This window comes from Rhinoderma darwinii, chromosome 1 (assembly GCF_050947455.1).
Source record: "Rhinoderma darwinii isolate aRhiDar2 chromosome 1, aRhiDar2.hap1, whole genome shotgun sequence".
NCBI classification, from domain to species: Eukaryota; Metazoa; Chordata; class Amphibia; order Anura; family Rhinodermatidae; genus Rhinoderma; species Rhinoderma darwinii.
Genome location: NC_134687.1, coordinates 414,574,078 through 414,594,413, shown reverse-complemented (window position 1 = coordinate 414,594,413; position 20,336 = coordinate 414,574,078). Strand labels below are relative to the sequence as shown.

General features: G+C 44.4%; 1 protein-coding gene across 3 annotated transcripts in view; it reads right to left on the bottom strand.

The window, feature by feature from the left end:
• Positions 1-20,336, bottom strand: part of LOC142742841 (Fc receptor-like protein 5) — a 76,691-nt gene that overhangs the window by 8,426 nt on the left and 47,929 nt on the right. For all 3 annotated transcript variants that reach the window (XM_075853008.1, XM_075852999.1, XM_075853016.1), the window contains exon 5: positions 19,534-19,821. In XM_075853008.1, coding sequence (XP_075709123.1) covers positions 19,534-19,821 — 288 coding nt within the window. The remainder of the gene's footprint in view (positions 1-19,533; positions 19,822-20,336) is intronic.

Below are 20,336 nucleotides of genomic sequence, written 5' to 3'. Positions count from 1 at the left end.
TTTATTAATGATATAGAGGATGGGATTAATAGCACTATTTCTATTTTTGCAGATGACACCAAGCTATGTAATATAGTTCAGACTATGGAAGATGTTCATGAATTACAGGCAGATTTAAACAAACTAAGTGTTTGGGCGTCCACTTGGCAGATGAAGTTTAATGTAGATAAATGTAAAGTTATGCATCTGGGTACCAACAACCTGCATGCATCATATGTCCTAGGGGGAGCTACACTGGCGGATTCACTTGTTGAGAAGGATCTGGGTGTACTTGTAAATCATAAACTCAATAATAGCATGCAGTGTCAATCAGCTGCTTCAAAGGCCAGCAGGATATTGTCGTGTATTAAAAGAGGCATGGACTCGCGGGACAGGGATGTAATATTACCACTTTACAAAGCATTAGTGAGGCCTCATCTAGAATATGCAGTTCAGTTCTGGGCTCCAGTTCATAGAAAGGATGCCCTGGAGTTGGAAAAAATACAAAGAAGAGCAACGAAACTAATTAGGGGCTTGGAGAATTTAAGTTATGAGGAAAGATTGAAAGAATTAAACCTATTTAGCCTTGAAAAAAGACGACTAAGGGGGGACATGATTAACTTATATAAATATATTAATGGCACATACAAAAAATATGGTGAAATCCTGTTCCTTGTAAAACCCCCTCAAAAAACAAGGGGGCACTCCCTCCGTCTGGAGAAAAAAAAGGTTCAAGCTGCAGAGGCGACAAGGCTTCTTTACAGTGAGAACTGTGAACCTATGGAATAGTCTACCGCAGGAGCTGGTCACAGCAGGGACAGTAGATGGCTTTAAAAAAGGGTTAGATAATTTCCTAGAACAAAAAAATATTAGCTCCTATGTGTAGAAATGTTTCCTTCCCTTTTCCCTTCCCTTGGTTGAACTTGATGGACATGTGTCTTTTTTCAGCCGTACTAACTATGTAACTATGTAACTATGTAACTATGTAATTGTGCAAAGGTAATTCATAATGCACGGTCAACGTCGTAAACACTAAACCCTAAAAACAATAGTGAAATTGATGTTTTTTTCAGTCCCCTACAAAACAATCAATACAAGTTTTTCAATACATTCTATCTACCCCAAAATGTGCCAACGAAAAATACAATTCGTCCTGCAAAAAAACAAACCCTCATAGATCTACCTCAATGGAAAACTAATTAGACCGAATTTGATCGAAATAATTACTTGAATAATTAATTAATAATTAGATTATGTGACCCTTTCTAAAACACTATCTAAATATCTAAATGTTCTACCTGTCTTAGTAAACTCTAAGGGGGACGGGAGGATACAATGTACTAATTACACTAAGGCCCCATGCACACAAACGTAAAAACGCCCGTAATTACAGGCCCATAGACTTCTATTTGCCATGGGTACCTTCCCGTTTGCATACGGGAAGGTGGCCGGGCAGTTGAAAAATATGGAACATGTCCTATTTCAGGCCGTAATTACGGCACGGGCAAGCCCATAGAAGTCTATGGGGCTCCCGTAATTACGGGTGGCTACGTGTGTGCACCTGTAATTACGGGAGAGTTGCTAGGCGACGTCAGGGGATAGTCGCTGTTCAGGGTGCTGAAAGAGTTAACTGATCGGCAGTAACTCTTTCAGCACCCAGGACAGTGACTACCGCTGGAGTTAATAGTATTAAAAGTTAACTTACCCAGAACTCCCTGCTTCTTCCTCCAGTCCGGCCTCCCGGGATGATGTTTCATCCCATGTGACCGCTGCAGCCAATCACAGGCCAATCACAGGCTGCAGCGGTCACATGGACTGCCGCGTCTTCCAGGGAGGTCGGACTGGATGTCAAAAGAGGGATGCGTCACCAAGACAACGGCCGGGGTACGTATGAACTTTTTTTACTTTCAATCGCTGCGGAAACTCTGCCCGAAAGTGCTGCCCCTTCTCTCTATCCAGTACTGATAGAGAGAAGGGGCTGCCGATTAGTGTAGAGAAAATGGGTCCGTAAATACGGGTGGAATACTGGTGACAACGGACACGTATTTACGGGCACGGGTCCGTAAATACTGGTGGAATACGGGTCAAATACGTGTGACAAAGGACCCGTATTTCCGCCTAAATGTGAGAATATATACATATATATATATATATATATATATATACAAAATAGTAAAACAGGTAGGAGCAGCACTAGTGCAAAAATACCAAGTCAATGGTCGGTGCTAAGCTTCAAATAGTAGGAGTGACTTCTCCCCATATAGTATATAGCAAGAGAATAAGAGCACGGATTTTCAATGCTTCCATTGAGGAAGTGAAACGTTGCATCTGTTGGGTGAATAAAGTTCATGTCACACAATGTAGATATATATATATCCTGATCGTCTGCCGGCAGCACACCATTGGGATATGTTATTCCCTAGATACAATTAGAAGAGACAGGTTAATGATCAACAATAATTAATAAGTAATTAGTCCGTATGTCGCCTATAGAAAGGGAAGGTGACACCCACCTATCCAGTATTGTTTTTAGGTCCAAAGAAGAGCACAGGTAAAGACTCCCTGAGTCTTTTTTTTTCCGGGATGTATACCACGAGTGTGTCTGGTCACTCGCCTCTATACGGTTTCCCCTGTAGGGGTTATAATGGAATATGTTGATGGCTATGTGTCTATGCACTTGGTGAGATCGCGTGTTGCATCTCTATCCATGCACATCTACGTATATATGGATATACTAATGCTTGTGGCCGGTCTGCTGATCTTCTCTTGTATGTGTCAGCGCATGCGTGGTGGGGAACACGCTCAGACAAGTAATGGCAGAGATGTGGCGTGTGTTTAGTCCGTCCTAAACTCAGGCAAGCAGACTGCGCATGGACGAGACTTGTGGAAGTCTCGCAATTCTCTCGCCCGAGAAGGCTATTTGAATCTATGGCGGTGTACACTCTGAGCGTTACTGCCAGGCAGCTGAACTTCTCTGTGTGCAATGTAAGTGTATGTCCTTCTCCCCAGCTGTTTGCTCGGTTAGGACTTGTTATCTATGCCTCTTCTCCATGTCAGCTGTGATTAGGTGATTAGTTATACCAATAGTTTTACTTCGGCTATCACTCTTTATAGCTGTGAAGTCTTTCAGCAGTTACTTGCTCTAATGTTTGTATCTTCATGAGGTTAAGCAGACTGTTGTGGTCAGTTAAAGGGGTTGTCCACTTACTGAAAACTGATGACCTATCCACCGGATAGGTTATCAGTATATGTCCAACATCTGGACGCCGCAATGATCGGCAACTTCGGCTGCCTCCGTGCATCGGATGTTTGGAATGGGATTCAGTAGTTGGAGCTGGAAGCAGATGGCTCCGACTACTACATAGTGGCTGTTCGGCAGAACTACAGCTCTACTCCTATTCACTTGAATAGGAACAGAGCTGCAATACTGCAGCTCAGCTGCTAAGCTTTGACCGGAGTCATCTGCTTCTGGCAACATCATCCGGCGCCCGGAGGCAGTCGGAGTGGCGGATCGGTGCGGGGTCCGGGGTCGGACATTCACCGATCATATACTGATGACCTATCCAGTGGATAGGTCATCAGTTGTCTGAAAGTGGAAAGCCCCTTTAACAAATGTATTCACCCCCACTCCTTCGGTTGTGAGTAGGTTTGAATAGAGCTATTACGTTTATCATTCCTTTGTATTACTAGTCTGTGTTTAATTAAGAACTGTTTTTATAAAACTGCATATACTCTCTTTCTCCACTAGATGTCCTCTGCTAGACACAAAAGTAGCAAAAGGAAAAGAAAGTCGAAAGGCAGATTATGTATAAAATGCAACTAGCCTCTCTCTGATGATGCTGAAAGTAATGTATGTCCACTTCGTATTGAAATGGAGGAAGAGGATCCACAGAAGTCAGAAGCCAGGTCATTTATTTCCTGTTTTAAACAACAATGATCTGATACGTTCAGGGAGGTCAAGGCTTCCCATAAGAAGAAAAAGCATGGTCAGTCAAATAAACAATCCTCTTCTAGGGTTTTTCTTCGTCTTCTTCCTCCTCCTCCTCTTCGGATTCACCTATATCTGATGATGAGGAATATATCTCTATAGATGAAGAGTCTGATGACGCAGAGGCTCTATATCTGCTTAAAAAAAGATAATGTATCTTGTCTTCTTAAAACTGTAAAGGCCACTTTATAGTCTGATAAAGATCCAAAGGAAAAGGCCAAAAAGGAAAAATTATTATATTTCCCTGTATCTAAAGACAAGGGTTTCCCAGGTTATTCTGTCCTTACTGAGTGTTTACAAAAAGAATGGTCCAAACCCTCCAGAAGGTTTGATCCAGGATCAAGATTCAGAGCTATCTATGGAGTGGATCCTCAATATGTTTCTCAGTTGGAAGAAGTTCCAAAACTAGACTTACCAGTGGCTAAAACTTGCCAAAAAATTCATCTTCCCAACTGAGAATTCTTCTTTACTCCCTGACCCGATGGATAGGAAGGCAGATAGCTCTCTAAAAAACACCTGTCTAGTATCAGCATCATCCTGTAAAGTGGCTTTCTCCTCTATTTCTGTTGCCAGGTCTCCAAGGATATGGCTAAGCCAACTTACCCAAGACCTAAAAGATGGGGTGCCAAGGGAAGAAATACTGGAGTAATTTCCCTTAATGAAGAAAGTGGCTGAATTCCTCTGTGATGCCCCATTGGATATTATCAAAAATTCCTCTAAAGCTATAGTGTCCGCCAATTCAGCCTGAAGAGCTCTATGGATAAAGATGTGGAATGGGTACATAACCGCAAAGTCTAATTTATGTAATTTTACTGTTCCAGTCAAATAGTATGTTCGGTCCTAGATTACTTGATATTCTTAAAGCTCTTTTATATGGTTAAGGTCAGACATTTCCTCAAGCCATAAAGCCTATTAACAGCCATAGGTTTTTTCGTTACTAAAGAAAGAGATCACTAAGGTTCAAAAGCAACCCTAGGTTCCAGAATAAGCAGAGGATATATAGGCCAAGACAAAATACAGCCACCGGTTTAAAAAAGAAACAAAACAATACAAAAATTAATGACATATGACGCCAGAAACCCGGTCATTCCAGTAGGAGGAAGGTTAAGTCATTTTGCATCCGTATAGTTAAAAACCTCTTCAGACACATGGGCATTCTCTACAATAAAAGAGGATTCTATCTGGATTTCAGACCCTTCCCCTCCTCCCCCCAGACAAGTTCTATCGCAACCAAGTGAACCCCATTATTCTCCAGCTAGACCAAGAATTTGTAAACAAAGGAGCATTGAAACTTGTACCATCCAATCAAAAGATGGCAGTAGTGAACGCACAGTACCAAAGCCAGACAACAGGTGGCATTTGATTATAGATCTCACTTACCTGAACAATTTTCTAGCTAAGAAGTTAAAATTCAAAATGGAGACGATTTAATCCGTAATTACCATTCTACAGAAGGACAGTTACATGGCATCAGTCAATCTAACAGATGCATAGCTCCATGTTCCCATACTGCAGAAACATCAGAAACTCCTGGGACTGGCCATCCAGACTGGTGCAAGGATGCAGCACTATCAATGCATATGTCTCTTATTCGGCATCACTTCAGCACCAAGGGTCTTCACAAAGATCGTGGTAGTCCTGACTTCTGCCCTTCGTCTCCAGAAAATAACGATAGTTCCATATCTAGATGAATGGTTGATTGTTTCTCCATCCAAAGAAGACTTGTGTCTTCAACTACAGACAACATTGTACACTCTAGAAGAACATGGGTTTCTCATAAACAGAAAGAAATCACAACTGTTCCCGGTCCAAGAGATAAAATTTCTAGGCTTTATAATACACTTTTATCCTATGACGATCAAGCTGTCCACAGAACGGAGGGAGAAAATTGTATCATCAATTTCCCATCTCATTCATTAAATTAAACTTATGCTGGGATTGTCTCGACACTCATAAGGTTGAACATTCTTAGCTATGTTTATAATTCATTATCTGGGTCTGCTAGGAGGATTGCCGTACTGGCCTCGCAACTCCAAGGTCGTTATGACTCATTATTTGCACGGTTGTTATGACTCATTATTTCTTGTGAGAAGTTCCTGTCTTACAGTAAGTTTCCATAAAATGCCTTTCTTACATTGGCTGAGCTAGAACCAATGTCTTATTGTACTTGATTGGCTGAGCTAGAGCCAATATCCCATTTGTAAGTGATTGGCTGAGCTCAAGCCTACTCCCCTTTGATACTATTGTAATTGCATTCTATCAATAAACCAGAGAAAGATTTTGGGTATACACAGCATTCTCTCTTTGTGTCTTACTTCTCTCCCGTATATTGATATAACTAATGGATTTGGATCTGGATAAGTGACTGAAGGGTGTCAGTTGACACACCCATCAAACCTTCAGTCAAATATACTTTGGCCAGGATTGCGTTAACAGTTTTTGGTGCCAAAACCTGGGAGATGAATTGTCTGATAGCTGTCATTGGGAGGTCAGGCATCGATGCATCAGTAAAACAATAAAACCGTCTGGTAAGTAAGAAACTTATTCTTACAAAACTGTTTCACTCATGTATTGTTGAGACCTTGAATCTCCCTAACGTAGTAACTTGTCCAAAGGTATGTTGAAAACAATTTTGTGATGAATGATTCAAGATGTGGTGTAAATGAGTTCATGGTATGAAGGCATGAGAAGGTATTGTCAACAGTGTAAATGTTAAAAGTAAAGACGATGAGAAATATGAGGTGTGTCAGACCCCTAGGTTGCAGTGACCAAGCGGGCGGTTGAGAGGAGTTGTAATTTACATGTTAAGTTTTTGATGTTGTTCAGGGATTACATCTTGGACAGTTGGAAAAACTTATGCTGATAAATAAACTAATTTCAGAGGTCTGGTAGTGTGTCCATTGAGTGTGGTCCAGCTGCCTGAGTGGGAAGGTGAAGAATATGAAGGCTTTGTATAATAAACCTGCAATTAATTGGTGGCTGTTGGCTATGTGTTGCATCGCTGTAGGTCTGTTGTTGTTGGAAAGAAAAACTTGTGCTGATCAAGAAACCTAATTTCAGAGGTCCGGAAGTGTGTCCATTGAGTGTGGTCCAGCTGTCTGTGTGGGAAGGTGAAGAATATGAAGGCTTTGTAGAATAAACCTGCAATGAATTGGTGGCTGTTGGATATGTGTTGCATCGCTGTAGGACTGTTGTTGTTCATTTCATTTATTATTTGGCTGATGTGTAATTGTTAAGGATCAAAGGAAATGTTACCCTGTTGTCTTTTTGGTCTGAGACAGTTGGTTGCCAGGTATGTACAGCAAGTCTGGCTCAGTGGTCGAGTGTCAGGGAAGCCTGACTTGGCGAGGTACTACAAGTGTCTGTAGGTGACACAGGTGTTCATCGGTGGCACAACTGTCCGTTTGAACGGAGAGGTAGAGAGGTACTACAAGTGTTCGTCGGTGACACAACTGCCTGGTGTAGACAGACTGTCTGTGGGTGGTAGAGAGTAAAGGGCACAGAGGTTGGATATTTGTAGGCAATATCCTGTAGGTAGTACCAGTAGTACCACAAGAACTTCTGTGGTTAAGTCCTGATAATGGGGAACTCAGAGGGCAGAGTGACAGAGGGAACACCGTGGTATATAGCCAATGCAGTCATGACAAACAGGGCAGACAAGGATGGTATAACAAACTGTTAAACTTTGAAAAAAGCTTACTGTTACGACGGGGGTGTGAACCCACTGGGCCGTACCTCCGTAGCAGTATAGCAGCTGGCCAAACAGGGTACAAAGTCAATGTCTATAGTTCGGATAAGGTACCTGTGGCAATTCAGACAGTAGCGATGGTTTAGGCTCGGATGGAACTCTGGCAGCAGGCAGACAACAGGTGCGATGAAACACAGCGGGTGTAGTAGGTGACACAACACGACTCCAACACTGTACAGCACAGGAACAGGGTAGCATTGGATACAGGTAGCAGGAACAGGAACACTGGAACTGGAAAACACTCAAGGGACCATTTGCAAAGACAGACACGGGTAGGTACAAGCAACGCTCATGCAATGAAGGAAGAGGCAGGGCCCTTCTTATAGTCCAGGGTGATCTTGGAGCAATCGGCTCAAACTCACACATGTGTGCGCTCTGGCTCTTTAAGGATGGACTGAGCTCGCGCGCGCACCCTAGTGGTCACTGCGGAACAGGACGGCCGCATGTGCTGCCATTTCTGGAGAGAAAGGCGTCGGCAGGATGGGAGGAGTTTGTGGTCAGCGACCACGGACGTTACAGTATCCCCCTCTTCTTGGGACCAGAACGAGAGATAAACTTCTTAATGAGGGTAGGAGCATTGAGATTCTCTTCTGGCTCCCAGGACCTCTCTTCTGGAATAAACCCCCTCCAATCTACTAAATAAAAGGTTCTTCCTCTTACTTTTTTGGTGTTTAGGATCTCCTTAACCTCAAATTGCAGAACCTCGAGATCGGCAGAACCGCTGGGGGCAACTGCAGGGCTAAGAGTCTTAGAGTAGCGGTTCAGGACCACAGGTTTCAGAAGAGAAACGTCAAAGAAATTGGGGATCCGGAGGGTAGCGGGAAGCTGAAGCTTATAAGAGACCGGGTTGATCAGCTGCAGGTTCCGAGGAACCTGGGAGCGAATTTGCATGACGGCACCCTCAGTCGGGTATTTCTTGTCTTGAGGACAGCCAGACCTTGGTACCCGGAAGAAACTGAGGCGGCCCTCTTCTCCTCGTATCTGCCTTTCGCTTTATGCGGTCGACTGCCTGCAGAATAGAGGACCGGGTTTGCTTCCAGATCCGTAAAAAGTTCAGGAATGCAGTGTCAGCTGCAGGCACCTGGGACGAAGCAGACACAGGGTGAGGAATACGTGGATGTTGGCCGTAGACTATGAAGAATGGTGTGGTCTTTGTGGACTCACTTGTGTGGTTGTTATAGGCGAAATCGGCCTAAGGAAGAAGCTACACCGAGTCATCATGCTGCCTGGAGTTAAAGTGTTGTAAGTAATTCTCCATGATCTGATTGATCCTCTCAACTTGGCCATTGCACTGGGGGTGGAAAAGTCCAACTTTATATCGAGGAGTTAACAGAGGGCCCTCCAGAACTTTGAGGTGAACTGAACCCCCTGATCAGTACACGATATGCAGAGGTAGGCCGTGCAGGCGGAAGATGTGTTGAGAATGTCTTTGGGAATCGTTCCACCACTACCCAGACCGTACTGCATCCAGCAGAGGGAGGCAGATCCGTGACGAAGTCCATTGCAATATGATGCCAGGGAGCATTGGGCACAGGCAGCGGCTGGAGCAGGCCAGCCAGTTTGGAGTGAGCAACTTTATTTGCTGCGCACATCGGGCAGGAACAGACAAAGTCCATGATGTCTTTGTGCAGTATGGGCCACTAGAACTGATAGGTCAATGATATTTTGTGGAGGCTCCATGGTGTCCTCTGTCTCGAACGACCTGGACAAGGCATCGGCCCTCACATTCTTGTTGGCAGGGCAGTAGTGGAGCTCAAACTGGAACTAGGCAAAGAACAGCGCTATCTGGCCTGACGGGGGTTCAGCCGTTGGGCCGTCTGGAGATAGGTGAGGTTCTTGTCGTCAGTAAAAATCAGGATGGGATGCGCCCTCTAGTAGGTGTCTCCAATCTTCCAGAGTCGGTTTGATACTCGTGATCCCCAATCGAGTAATTGCGCTCTGCAGAAGAGAAAAGCTTGGAGTAATGTCCACATTCCATTGTCTTGCCTCTCTGAAGCAGAAGTGAACCAGCACCAACAGAGGAGGTGTCCACCTGCAATGAAGACTGTAGAGATACATCTGGGCGATGAAGGGTTGAGGCTGACGTGAAGGCACTCTTCAAGCTATTGAATGCGGCCTCTGTGTCTTGAGTCCACACCTTGGCGTTCATGCCTCTTTTGGTGAGGGTAGAGATGGGAGCGGTTAGTGAGGAGAAGTTTGGGATGAACTGTCGATAAAAGTTGGCGAATCCCAAGAAATGCTGTATGGCCCTTGAGCCTTGCGGGCGTGGCCATTCCAGGATGGCCTTTACCTTCTTAGGATCCATCTTGAGACCTTGATCAGAGATAATGTAGCCCAGGAGGGTATCCAGCTTGGCATACGGACGATTCTCCCTTAATCGCAGAAAAACATGACGGACATGTCTCTGATGAGTCACTGGATCTGGTGAAAAAATCAGAATATCATCAAGATAGACCACAACACAGACATAGAGGAGGTCTTGGAAGACATCATTGATGAATACTTGAAAGACCGCAGGAGCGTTACACAGACCGAAGGGCATTACCAGATATTAATAGTGCCCGTCTCGAGTTTTAAATGCCGTCTTCCATTCGTCACCCCGGCGAATCCGGATTAGGTTGTAAGCCCCACGCAGGTCTAGTTTAGAAAAATTGGCTCCTCGCATGCGATCAAGCAGTTCTAAAATCAATGGCAACGAATATCTATTTTTTACCGTGATCTGGTTGAGACCCCGGTAGTCTATGCAGGGTCAAAGAGATCCATCCTCCATTTTGACGAAGAAGAACCGGCCCTGGCCGGAGAGGAGGATTTCCGAAACCCCTCTCCAAATTCTCCTTAATATAGGCGGACATAGACTGAGTCTCTGGCAAGGAGAGAAGGTATACCCTTCCACGGTGAAGGGACGCATCAGGAACCAGTTCAATAGGACAGTAATACGCCCGGTGTGGGGGCAGCATCTCCACCTCCCTCTTGCTAAAGACATTCACAAACTGTGAGTAGGGAGAAGGCAATCCTGCCAATGACAGAGACTGTGGAGACTGGGCAGAATGGATCTAACCCAGGCAACGGTTGAGGCACTCAGAACCCCACTGGGGAACCACTCCAGAATTGCAGTCCATAACTGGGGCATGTAGTCGGAGCCAGGGCAGACCCAGCAGCACAGGGTTGACAGCCCTGAGCAGGACAAAAAAATTAGATGATCTCGGAATGAAGGGCTCCCACTTGGAGCTACAGTGGTTTGGTCACAGCTACAATTGGGTCTGGCAGAGGCAGTCCATTCACTGAGGCAACGACCAAAGGCCTCTCCAGAAGGGTTGTAGGCAACTGGAGAAAATCCACCAGGTCTCTCCGAATGAAGTTAGCTGCGGATCCAGAGTCCAGATAGGCAGAGACCCGATGCGTTCCCACGATCCTCTAATGTGCGTCCACGGCTGCTAGCTGCCTGCTGGTTGCCATACACTCGTGGCTGCAGCGCGCCCCGCTGTATCTCCTAGAACAGCTGGGTGTGCTTTCACTATCTGGTCATTGCGCTACACTCTGACCATTGTTGACTCACATTCACCTACGGCAACTGACAGCAGTCCCGCCGCACAGGACCATTCGTCCTGCGGGGTGGCGTTTAGGTCTCAACCCTGAGTCCTTGCCGCTCCGCCTAAAACCCAGTGCACACACTGGGTTAGACTCTACTGGAGACAGAGGCAATCTGCAAGCCGACATCGTGATACCGCTTCTCGGCTGACAGCTGAGCACGGCCACCACATTTACTCACGATCGCTTTGACATCAGAGTCAATCCTGAGGACGGCTCCTTTACACCGTCTCTTGGCTGACAGCTGAGAGTGTTCTCATTATTCAACACCGCCGCTCCCCACCCTGCTGCTCTGGTCCGCAGGGACACCAGCGTGAGGGTGCGGTTGACCAACTGTTCACACTGCAACACAATATAACGCATGGGAGTGCGTCTTGCGGGGTTTGACCTTGCTCACCGCATTGTCATAATCCATGACGTAGCAAGGCACACCTCATTTGTTTCAGCTGTGCTGCCTGTCATAAATTACAGCGAAGTAGAGACAATCCTAGTCTTGGCATTACAGCATGTTCTTATCACCTTAGGACCGAGTGATTGCTACAACTTGCAGCCTACTAGCTTTATCAATTTGCAACGTATTTTGTGGCATCTTGACAGCCTACAAATTCAAGTTCTGTCACCTGAGCACATTGACAGCACAACCATACAATACTTTACTATACAATCTATGGCCAAGGGTATGTGAGCTGAGGGGTCACTCACACATACCAGTTTGCACCACTGGACTTTTAATCATATTGATTCCTTTTAATGCAAAACAATAAAAGTTATATATTAATTTATTCACAGACCACATTCTTTCTCTCTTTCCCATTCCCTGATCTATTTCAGTTTAGGTTGGTGGTGTACACCAATGTGGTCTCCTTGACACGACATAATCTTGTGTGATAGGCGATCTTCACCAATTATGGCACTCAGAACCCCACTGGAGAACCACTCCAGAATTGCAGTCCATAACTGGGGCATGTAGTCGGAGCCAGGGCAGACCCAGCAGCACAGGGTTGACAGCCCTGAGCTGGACAAAAAATTAGATGAGCTCGGAATGAAGGGCTTCCACTTGGAGCTACAGTGGTTTGGTCACAGCTACAATTGGGTCTGGCAGAGGCAGTCCATTCACTGAGGCAACGATCAAAGGCCTCTCCAGAAGGGTTGTAGGCAACTGGAGAAAATCCACCAGGTCTCTCCGAATGAAGTTAGCTGCGGATCCAGAGTCCAGATAGGCAGAGACCCGATGCGTTCCCTCGCCTGACACTATGGTCACGGGGATGGACAATTTGGAAGAAAGTCCCTCCTCACCCAGAGTTGTCTCTCCAACCAACTCTAGGTTCTGGGGCTTTTGGGGGCACAGATGCACAAGATAGGATCTGAGGCCACAATACAGACTGAGTCCCGAAGTGCGTCTGCATTGTCTCTCCTGGAGAGAGTTTGAGATGGTCCGTCTTCAAAGACTCCTTAGGTGGAAAAGCAGGTGAAGACAGCAGGGGTTGCTGAAATGTGAGAGCCGGACTAGGGAGTACTCCCTCCTGACGAGTCTCTCGGAACCGTTCTTGGATCCTTATGTCAATCCGGGCGGCCAGAAGAATGAGATCGTTCAGGGTAGATCGCAGATCTCGGGTGGCAAGCTCGTCCTTAATCACGGGCGACAGTCCTTGCCAAAATGTTGCCACCAAGTTGTTCCATAACAACTCTCCTGCTACGGTGCGGAAGTGATTGGCGTACTCGCCCACAGAAGTGTGTCCCTGGCGAAGGTTCAGCAAGGAGGCGGCTGTCGATGAGACTCGTCCAGGTTTCTCAAATACCATACGAAATGTCCGTAGGTCCCTGTCGTTCCCAGATGGGGTTCGCCCATGCTAGGGCCTCCCAGTGAGGAGAGAGACGATGAAAGCGACCCTTGCGCCATCAGTGGAAAATGCTCTGTCATACAGGCTGAAGTAGAGCTGGCACTGGTTGAGAAATCCCTTGCAGGTCCTCGCATCACCATCATAGTGATGAGGTAGTGGCAGAGAAAATCTGGTTTCAGCACTGCCAGGAGGTGTAGTCGGAGGATCCGTACTGCCAGGAGGTGTAGTGGGAGGAACAGCAGAGTCAGTAAGAGCACGTGCCGGGGGAACTGCAGCTCGCACATCCAGTCGCTGTGTAATGGCCAAACAGGGTACAAAGTCAATGTCTATAGTTCGGATAAGGTACCTGTGGCAATTCAGACAGTAGCGATGGTTTAGGCTTGGATGGAACTCTGGCAGCAGGCAGACAACAGGTGCAATGAAACACAGCGGATTTAGTAGGCGACACAACACGACTCCAACACTGTGCAGCACAGGAACACGGTAGGACGGTAGCACGGGATACAGGATACAGGTAGCAGGAATGGGAACACTGGAATAGGAAAACACTCAAGGGACCATTTGCAAAGACAGACACAGGTAGGTACAAACAATGCTCAGGCAATGAAGGAAGAGGCAGGGCCCTTCTTATAGTCCAGGGTGATCTCTGAGCAATCAGATCAAACTCACACATGTGTGCGCTCTGGCTCTTTAACCCCTATCCGCACCAGGACGTAACTGCCCGTCGTTGCGGGAGGTTACTTCCCGCACGAGGACGTACAGTTACTGAGTTTTTCCCGGTGCACACTGTCGGCGACAGTGTGCACCGGGAAACGGGAGGTCAGCTGTCGCCGACAGCTGACACTCCGCTCTTGCCAACCAGCGGTCCTTTGCCGCTGGTTTCGGCGAATTAACCCCTTAAATTCGGTGATCAGGTGCAATCACCGAATTTTGGGGGTTTCTAACATATCGGCAGACCCCGGTCCGAAATCGCGGGGTTTGCCGATAGTTACTATGGCAAACGGAAGCCAAACAATGGCTTCCGGGTCTGCCATGGACGGAAGCCCATCAGGACCAACCTTCGGCTGGTCCTGATAGGCTTCCTGTCAGAGTGACAGGAAGTCATTGTGTCGTTCCCGATGGCACACTGTCGGCGACAGTGTGCATCGGGAACTTGGAGATCAGCTGTCCCCGACAGCTGACACTCCAGTGTTGCCGATCAGCGGCTCATCGCCGCTGATTTCGGCAATTTACCCGTTACATGCGGGGCTCGATTGCGAACTCCGCATGTACCGGGTTTGTAGCGCATCAGCAGCCCCCATGCAATCGAGGGGGCTTCTGATGCTTGTGATGGCACCCGGGGGCCAGAAAACGGCCCCCGGGTCTGCCATGTATGTCAGCCTATGAGGATCAGCCTCTGCTGATCCTCGTAGACCAACTATCAGAGTGACTGTGACGTCACACTGACAGTTGGAATACATTACACTACCAAGGTTGTGTAATGTATTCTAGCAGCGATCAGAGCTGCAGGTCAAAAAAATAAAGTGTAAAAAGTAAAAAAAAAGTTAATAAACAAAAATATAAAGTGTAAAAATTAAAAAAAAGTTAATAAAAATGTTTTATAAAAGTGTAAAAATAAAAGGTTTTGTTTTCCTATAATAAGTCATTTATTATAAGGAAAAAATGAAAACGTTAAAAAAAAAAGTATACATATTTGGTATCACCGTGTTCGTAACGACCCAAACTATGAAACTAAAATGTTCATTTTTCCGCACGGTGAACACCCAAAAATGGTACCAATAAAAACTACAAACCGTCCCGCAAAAAACAAGACCTCCCACAGCTTTTTTGACGAAAAAATTTAAAAGTTACGGCTCAGAATAGCGTGTCCCAGAAAATAAATTATTTTATAGAAACTTAATTTTAAACGCTGCAACCGCTCCGTGGCGTTGCAAACCCGACATGGCACTGAAAACCAATCCAGCAAAATCTGCGCTCCAAAATCCAAAAGGCGCTCCTTCCCTCCTGAGCCCTGCTGTGGGTCGAAACATCAGTTTACGACCACATATGGGGTATTGCCGTAATCGGGAGAAATTGCTTTACAAATGTTGGGCGGCTTTTTCTCCTTTATTTCTTGTAAAAATGAAAAAATTCTATGTTTCCACAGAAAAATAGGTGATTTTCATCTTCACAGACTAATTCCACTAAATTCTGCAAAAAAAACTGTGGGGTCAAAATGCTAACTATACCCCTAGAAAAATGCCTTGAGGGGTGTAGTTTCCAAAATGGGGTCACTTTTTGGGGGTTTCGAGTGTTTAGGTACCACAAGACCTCCTCAAACCTGACATGGTGCCTAAAATATAGGAGGCCCCAAAATTCACTAGCTGCACCTTTGCTTCTGCGGCCTGTGTTTCAGTCTATTAGGACACTAGGGCCACATGTTGGATATTTCTAAAATCTGTAGAATCTGGTCAATAAATTTTGAGTTGCGTTTCTCTGGTAAAACCTTCTGTGTTACAGATTTTTTTTTTATTACAAATGAATTTCGGCAAAAAAAATGAAATTTGTACATTTCACCTCTACTTTGCCTTAATTCCTGTGAAACGCCTAAAGGGTTAAAATACTTTCTGAATGTGGTTTTGAATACCTTGAGGGGTGCAGTTTTCAAAATGGGGTGATTTATGGGGACTTTCTAATATATAAGGCCCTCAAAGCCACTTCAGAACTGAACTGGTCCGTGAAAAAATGGCCTATTGAAATTTTATTGAAAATATGAGAAATTGCTGCTAAAGTTCTAAGCCTTGTAACGTCCTATAAAAATAAAAGTACGTGAAGAAAAATGATGCAAACATAAAGTAGACATATGGGGGATGTTAACTAGTAACTATTTTGTGTGGTATTACTATCTGTTTCACAAGCAAATACATTTAAATTTAGAAAAATGCTAATTTTTGCAAATTTTTACTAAAATTTGACGTTTTCACAAATAAATATTGAATTTATCGACCAAATTTTTTCACTAACATAAAATACAATATGTCACGAGAAAACAATCTCAGAATCGCTTGGATAGGTAAAAGCATTCCGGAGTTATTACCACATAAAGTGACACATGTCAGATTTGAAAAAATCATCTGTGTCCACAAGGCCAAAACAGGCTGTGTCCTAAAGGGGTTAAGGCTGGACTGAGTTCGCGCGTGCACCCTAGTGGTCACTGTGAAACAGGACGGCCACATGTGCTGGCATTTCTGGAGAGAAAGGCGTCGGCAGGATGGGAGGAGTTTGTGGTCAGCGATGGTTGTTTGGATGTGGAAAAACGGAAAGATTTCATAAAAATGAATAAAGGTTGGTTGAGGGATCATTGGTTAACTGGAAAAGCAGACACGTGGCTTAAAGTGTCAGAGCAAGTGATTACGGGGGTTACAAGTAAGTTGGTATGAGTAGTATGTGTATACATGCGTCGATTTTGACAGGAAGAGTGACTGTGCATAGATGAAGACTAATACAGCTGTGTACATTGCAGTGAGTCATGTGGATTATGACGGGGGTGACATGTGTGCATTGTGTGTGTTGAATAGTAGTCTGAGAAGCAGACTGGTGCAAATGAGAATGGACTAACAAATGGGAAACAAAAAGGATAGCAAAGCATACAAATTGAGCAGGTATTGCATGGCTGACTTATAAGTTTGATTTCAGATCTATACAACGTGGGGATGGAAAAACTGAGATTGGAGATAGCATGAGATTGGTGATAGCATTATTTTATTAGTTGAGGCCCTATTGTTCATATTGTTTGAGGTTTCTAATCATAATGTATGTAAATATCCCACATTACAGTACAAAGTTTTAAAAATGTTTTATTATGTGGAGTTATGACGTGAAGGTCACTAGTTGTTGTCACTCATAAGTAAGAAGTACATGGCAGCAATGAGAGCCCTGAAGTTATGTTGTGTGACATTACTCGTAGGTATCTTTATGGTGTGAAAAAAACCCATAAATGCTGGTCACGACCTGTTATGGCTGTAGTGGTAAAAGTTCTGTTAATAAAATCTTAGAGTATATATATAGTCATATGTGGTGCAGTGTAGAAGGCATGACGTAGATCCAGCTGAAAAAATAAAGGAAGAGTTCAGGAAAGCCAATTCCAAAGATGATTGGAACCTGGAGTGGCCAGATTGGTTGTCATGGCTCAATCCCTCTAACTGGTTTAAAGGTGTTAGGGGATGGGTAATGGGTTGCTCCAGAGTGTCCTGCAGGTTGTTTTATTATGTATTGCATTATATTTGCTTCTGCGCCTTATATTTTGGGGCCTGCCAAAACGTTTGCAATGCTTCGCAGCGAACGCTACAATGATTAATCACCATCCTAGTTCCTTTGATCGAACATACCCCATGAATGAAATGGGTATGGAGGGGAATTTTGTTGACATGCCCAGGGGATGAGGTGAATAGTTCTGGAAAGTCCTCAAGGGGGAATAAGCCCTCCTTTAAGTACCTGGTCTGGATACAAAATGTCCTCAAATAAACAAAAGGTGGGAAATGTGAAAGCGATTAAAATGTGTTTATGTGACTCTATTTTACAAGTGTGGTTTTGTGAGTGTGGTTATGTGACTCCATCTTGTATGAAGAATCCATTTTGTGTTTTGAAAAATCATCTGCTTCTATGTAAAATTAAATTTATGCTGCGATTGTCTGGACACTCATAAGGCTAAACATTCTTAGATATGTTTATCATTCTTTATCTGGGTCTGCTAGGAGAATGTATGTCCTGGCCTCGGCGCTGCAAGGTCGTTATGACTCATTATTTGTAAGGTTGTTATGACTCTTGTCTTACTCATTATTTCTTGTGAGACGTTCCTGTATTAGAATAATTTTCCATAAGATGCCTTTCTTGCTCGTGATTGGCTGAGCTAGAGCCAATGTCCCATTTGTAAGTGATTGGCTGCATTTAATCAATAAACCATAGATGGATTTTGCGTATATAAAGCATTGTCCCTTTGTGTCTGATTTCTCTCCAATATAACGATATAACTAATGGATTAGGATCTGGATAAGTGACTGAAGAGTGCCAGTTGACACACCCATCAAACCTTCAGTCTAATATATTTTGGCCAGCATTCCGTCAACACAGACGGACGATCAGGAAAGCTCAAATTTACTAACCAAATTTTTCATTTCCTGGAGTCCAGAGGCAGCACAACTTCCCTCCCTTATAAATAAATCATATAGCTAGTTACTATAATGTGTGGTGGGTGTCGCCTTGCCTTTTTATAGGCGGGATACAGACTAATTACTTATTAATCATTATTGCTTATTAACCTGTCTCTTCTAATTGTATCTAGGGAATAAAATATCCCAATGATGTTGCCAGGAAATGAAAATTTCGGTAAGCAAATTTGACCTATATGTGTGTGATGATGCTTGACACGATGTAATTTTTCTGCTGTAACAGTCAGTCTTCTTTTCTCTCCTAAGCTAATATCTGTAATGTCTATGGCCACGGCCCGTTGCTCTGACGTAAACCTCAACGGCCGTGGCTATGGACATCTTACCTGCGTGCAGCATCGTCCTCCAGTGAGGCGCCGGCACTCACTTCCGGACATAGAGTATCCCGTATCCTGTCTCCATGTTACCCAGTTCTAGTGCCGTGCTGTGCTGTTGCCGTGCTGTGCTACAGTCTACGCTTGATTTGCTATGCCTCACCTGACGTCTTCCTGCCACCTGGTCCAGGACGTGCCTGCCTCGCTACTGTCTACGTTGCCTCAGGTATCCTCGCTGAACTATTGAACTCTGTACTTTACCAGTTTGGCCAGCTGCCATCCCACTACGCGGTACGGCCCAGTGGGTCCACACCCCGCCCCGTAACAATATTTCTGTGGCAGAACAGTGAAGTTGGCTGAAAGTTCAGCAGCTGGTCAGAAGTTTGTAAGCAAACAAACTTCTCTGTGATCATCATGCTTGGGTCAATCATGATGTTCACATAGCTAGGATCATCATGATTGGTTAAATCATGATGATCTCATAGCTGATAATGGAACCGATTGGTTCTGTTATCATAAGGGAGGTCCCGAGGATGCCGGCAGCAGGGGGAACTGTTCCTGAGAGCGTGCATGGAGGCTTGCTTCAGGAATAGCAGAGTGACTTTAATTAACGTGGCTACAGCATAAGGCATAAAAGACAGTTAAGTGATGGGAGCAGGTTAAAAATATCTGTTATGAAATTAATCAGCAAAAAAAAAAATGTGGACCCTAGAAACAAAATGACGTTCACAGATGGTCATACTTTACATATAAGGTGTCTAGTATATGCCCTATGTCATGATGGTGCATAAGATTCATAGATATAAATATATACCCATGGATGAACTATGATTGACAAATATTACAACATGTAGTTTGATCGGCATCTTACCTATTATATAAAGCTCTTTTGTAGCACTCTGAGTTGATGGGATCTCTCTGTTACTCTTAGGGCTCCAATACATACAAGTATACTCCGCTTGACTCTCTTTCGTGATATTCTGCAATGTGTAGATTCCTTTGTGTGATGAGGGTCCTTTTAATTCCACTCCCTCCTTGTAGAAGCGATAAAGGGTAACATAAACTGGAGTAGGAGCTTCACATTCCATGCTAAGATTTTCTCCCTTTATAAATGTTGTGTAAGAAGGCAGGGACTTCAACAATGGGGAGGTAGATAAAGCTGGAAAATTATTTCATACTTAATTTAAAAAACAAACAAAATAATTGTATTATAAAAGTACAACTATTCTACCTCTCTATCACACAGTTACATATTCATTAACACAATAGTTGTATGTATTAACACACAAATGGGCAGAAAAAGGAGTACAACCTATTAATCTCACCCATCTGTATGTCTAAGACTCTGTTTACATCTGTTTCGGCGGTTCAATTCTGAGCTTCTGTCGCAGAATCTGTCATATTTGACAGGAAGGCTGGGTTCACACGACCTATTTTCAGGCGTAAACAAGGCATATTATGCCTCGATTTACGCCTGAAAATACGGCTCCAATACGTCGGCAAACATCTGCCCATTCATTTGAATGGGTTTGCCGACGTACTGGGTTTGACGACGACGCGTAAAATGACTGTCTCGTCAAAGAAGTGCAGGACACTTCTTTGGACGTAATTTGAGCCGTTTTTCATTGAATTCAATGAAGAACAGCTCTAAATTACGGCCGTCAATGAGCAATT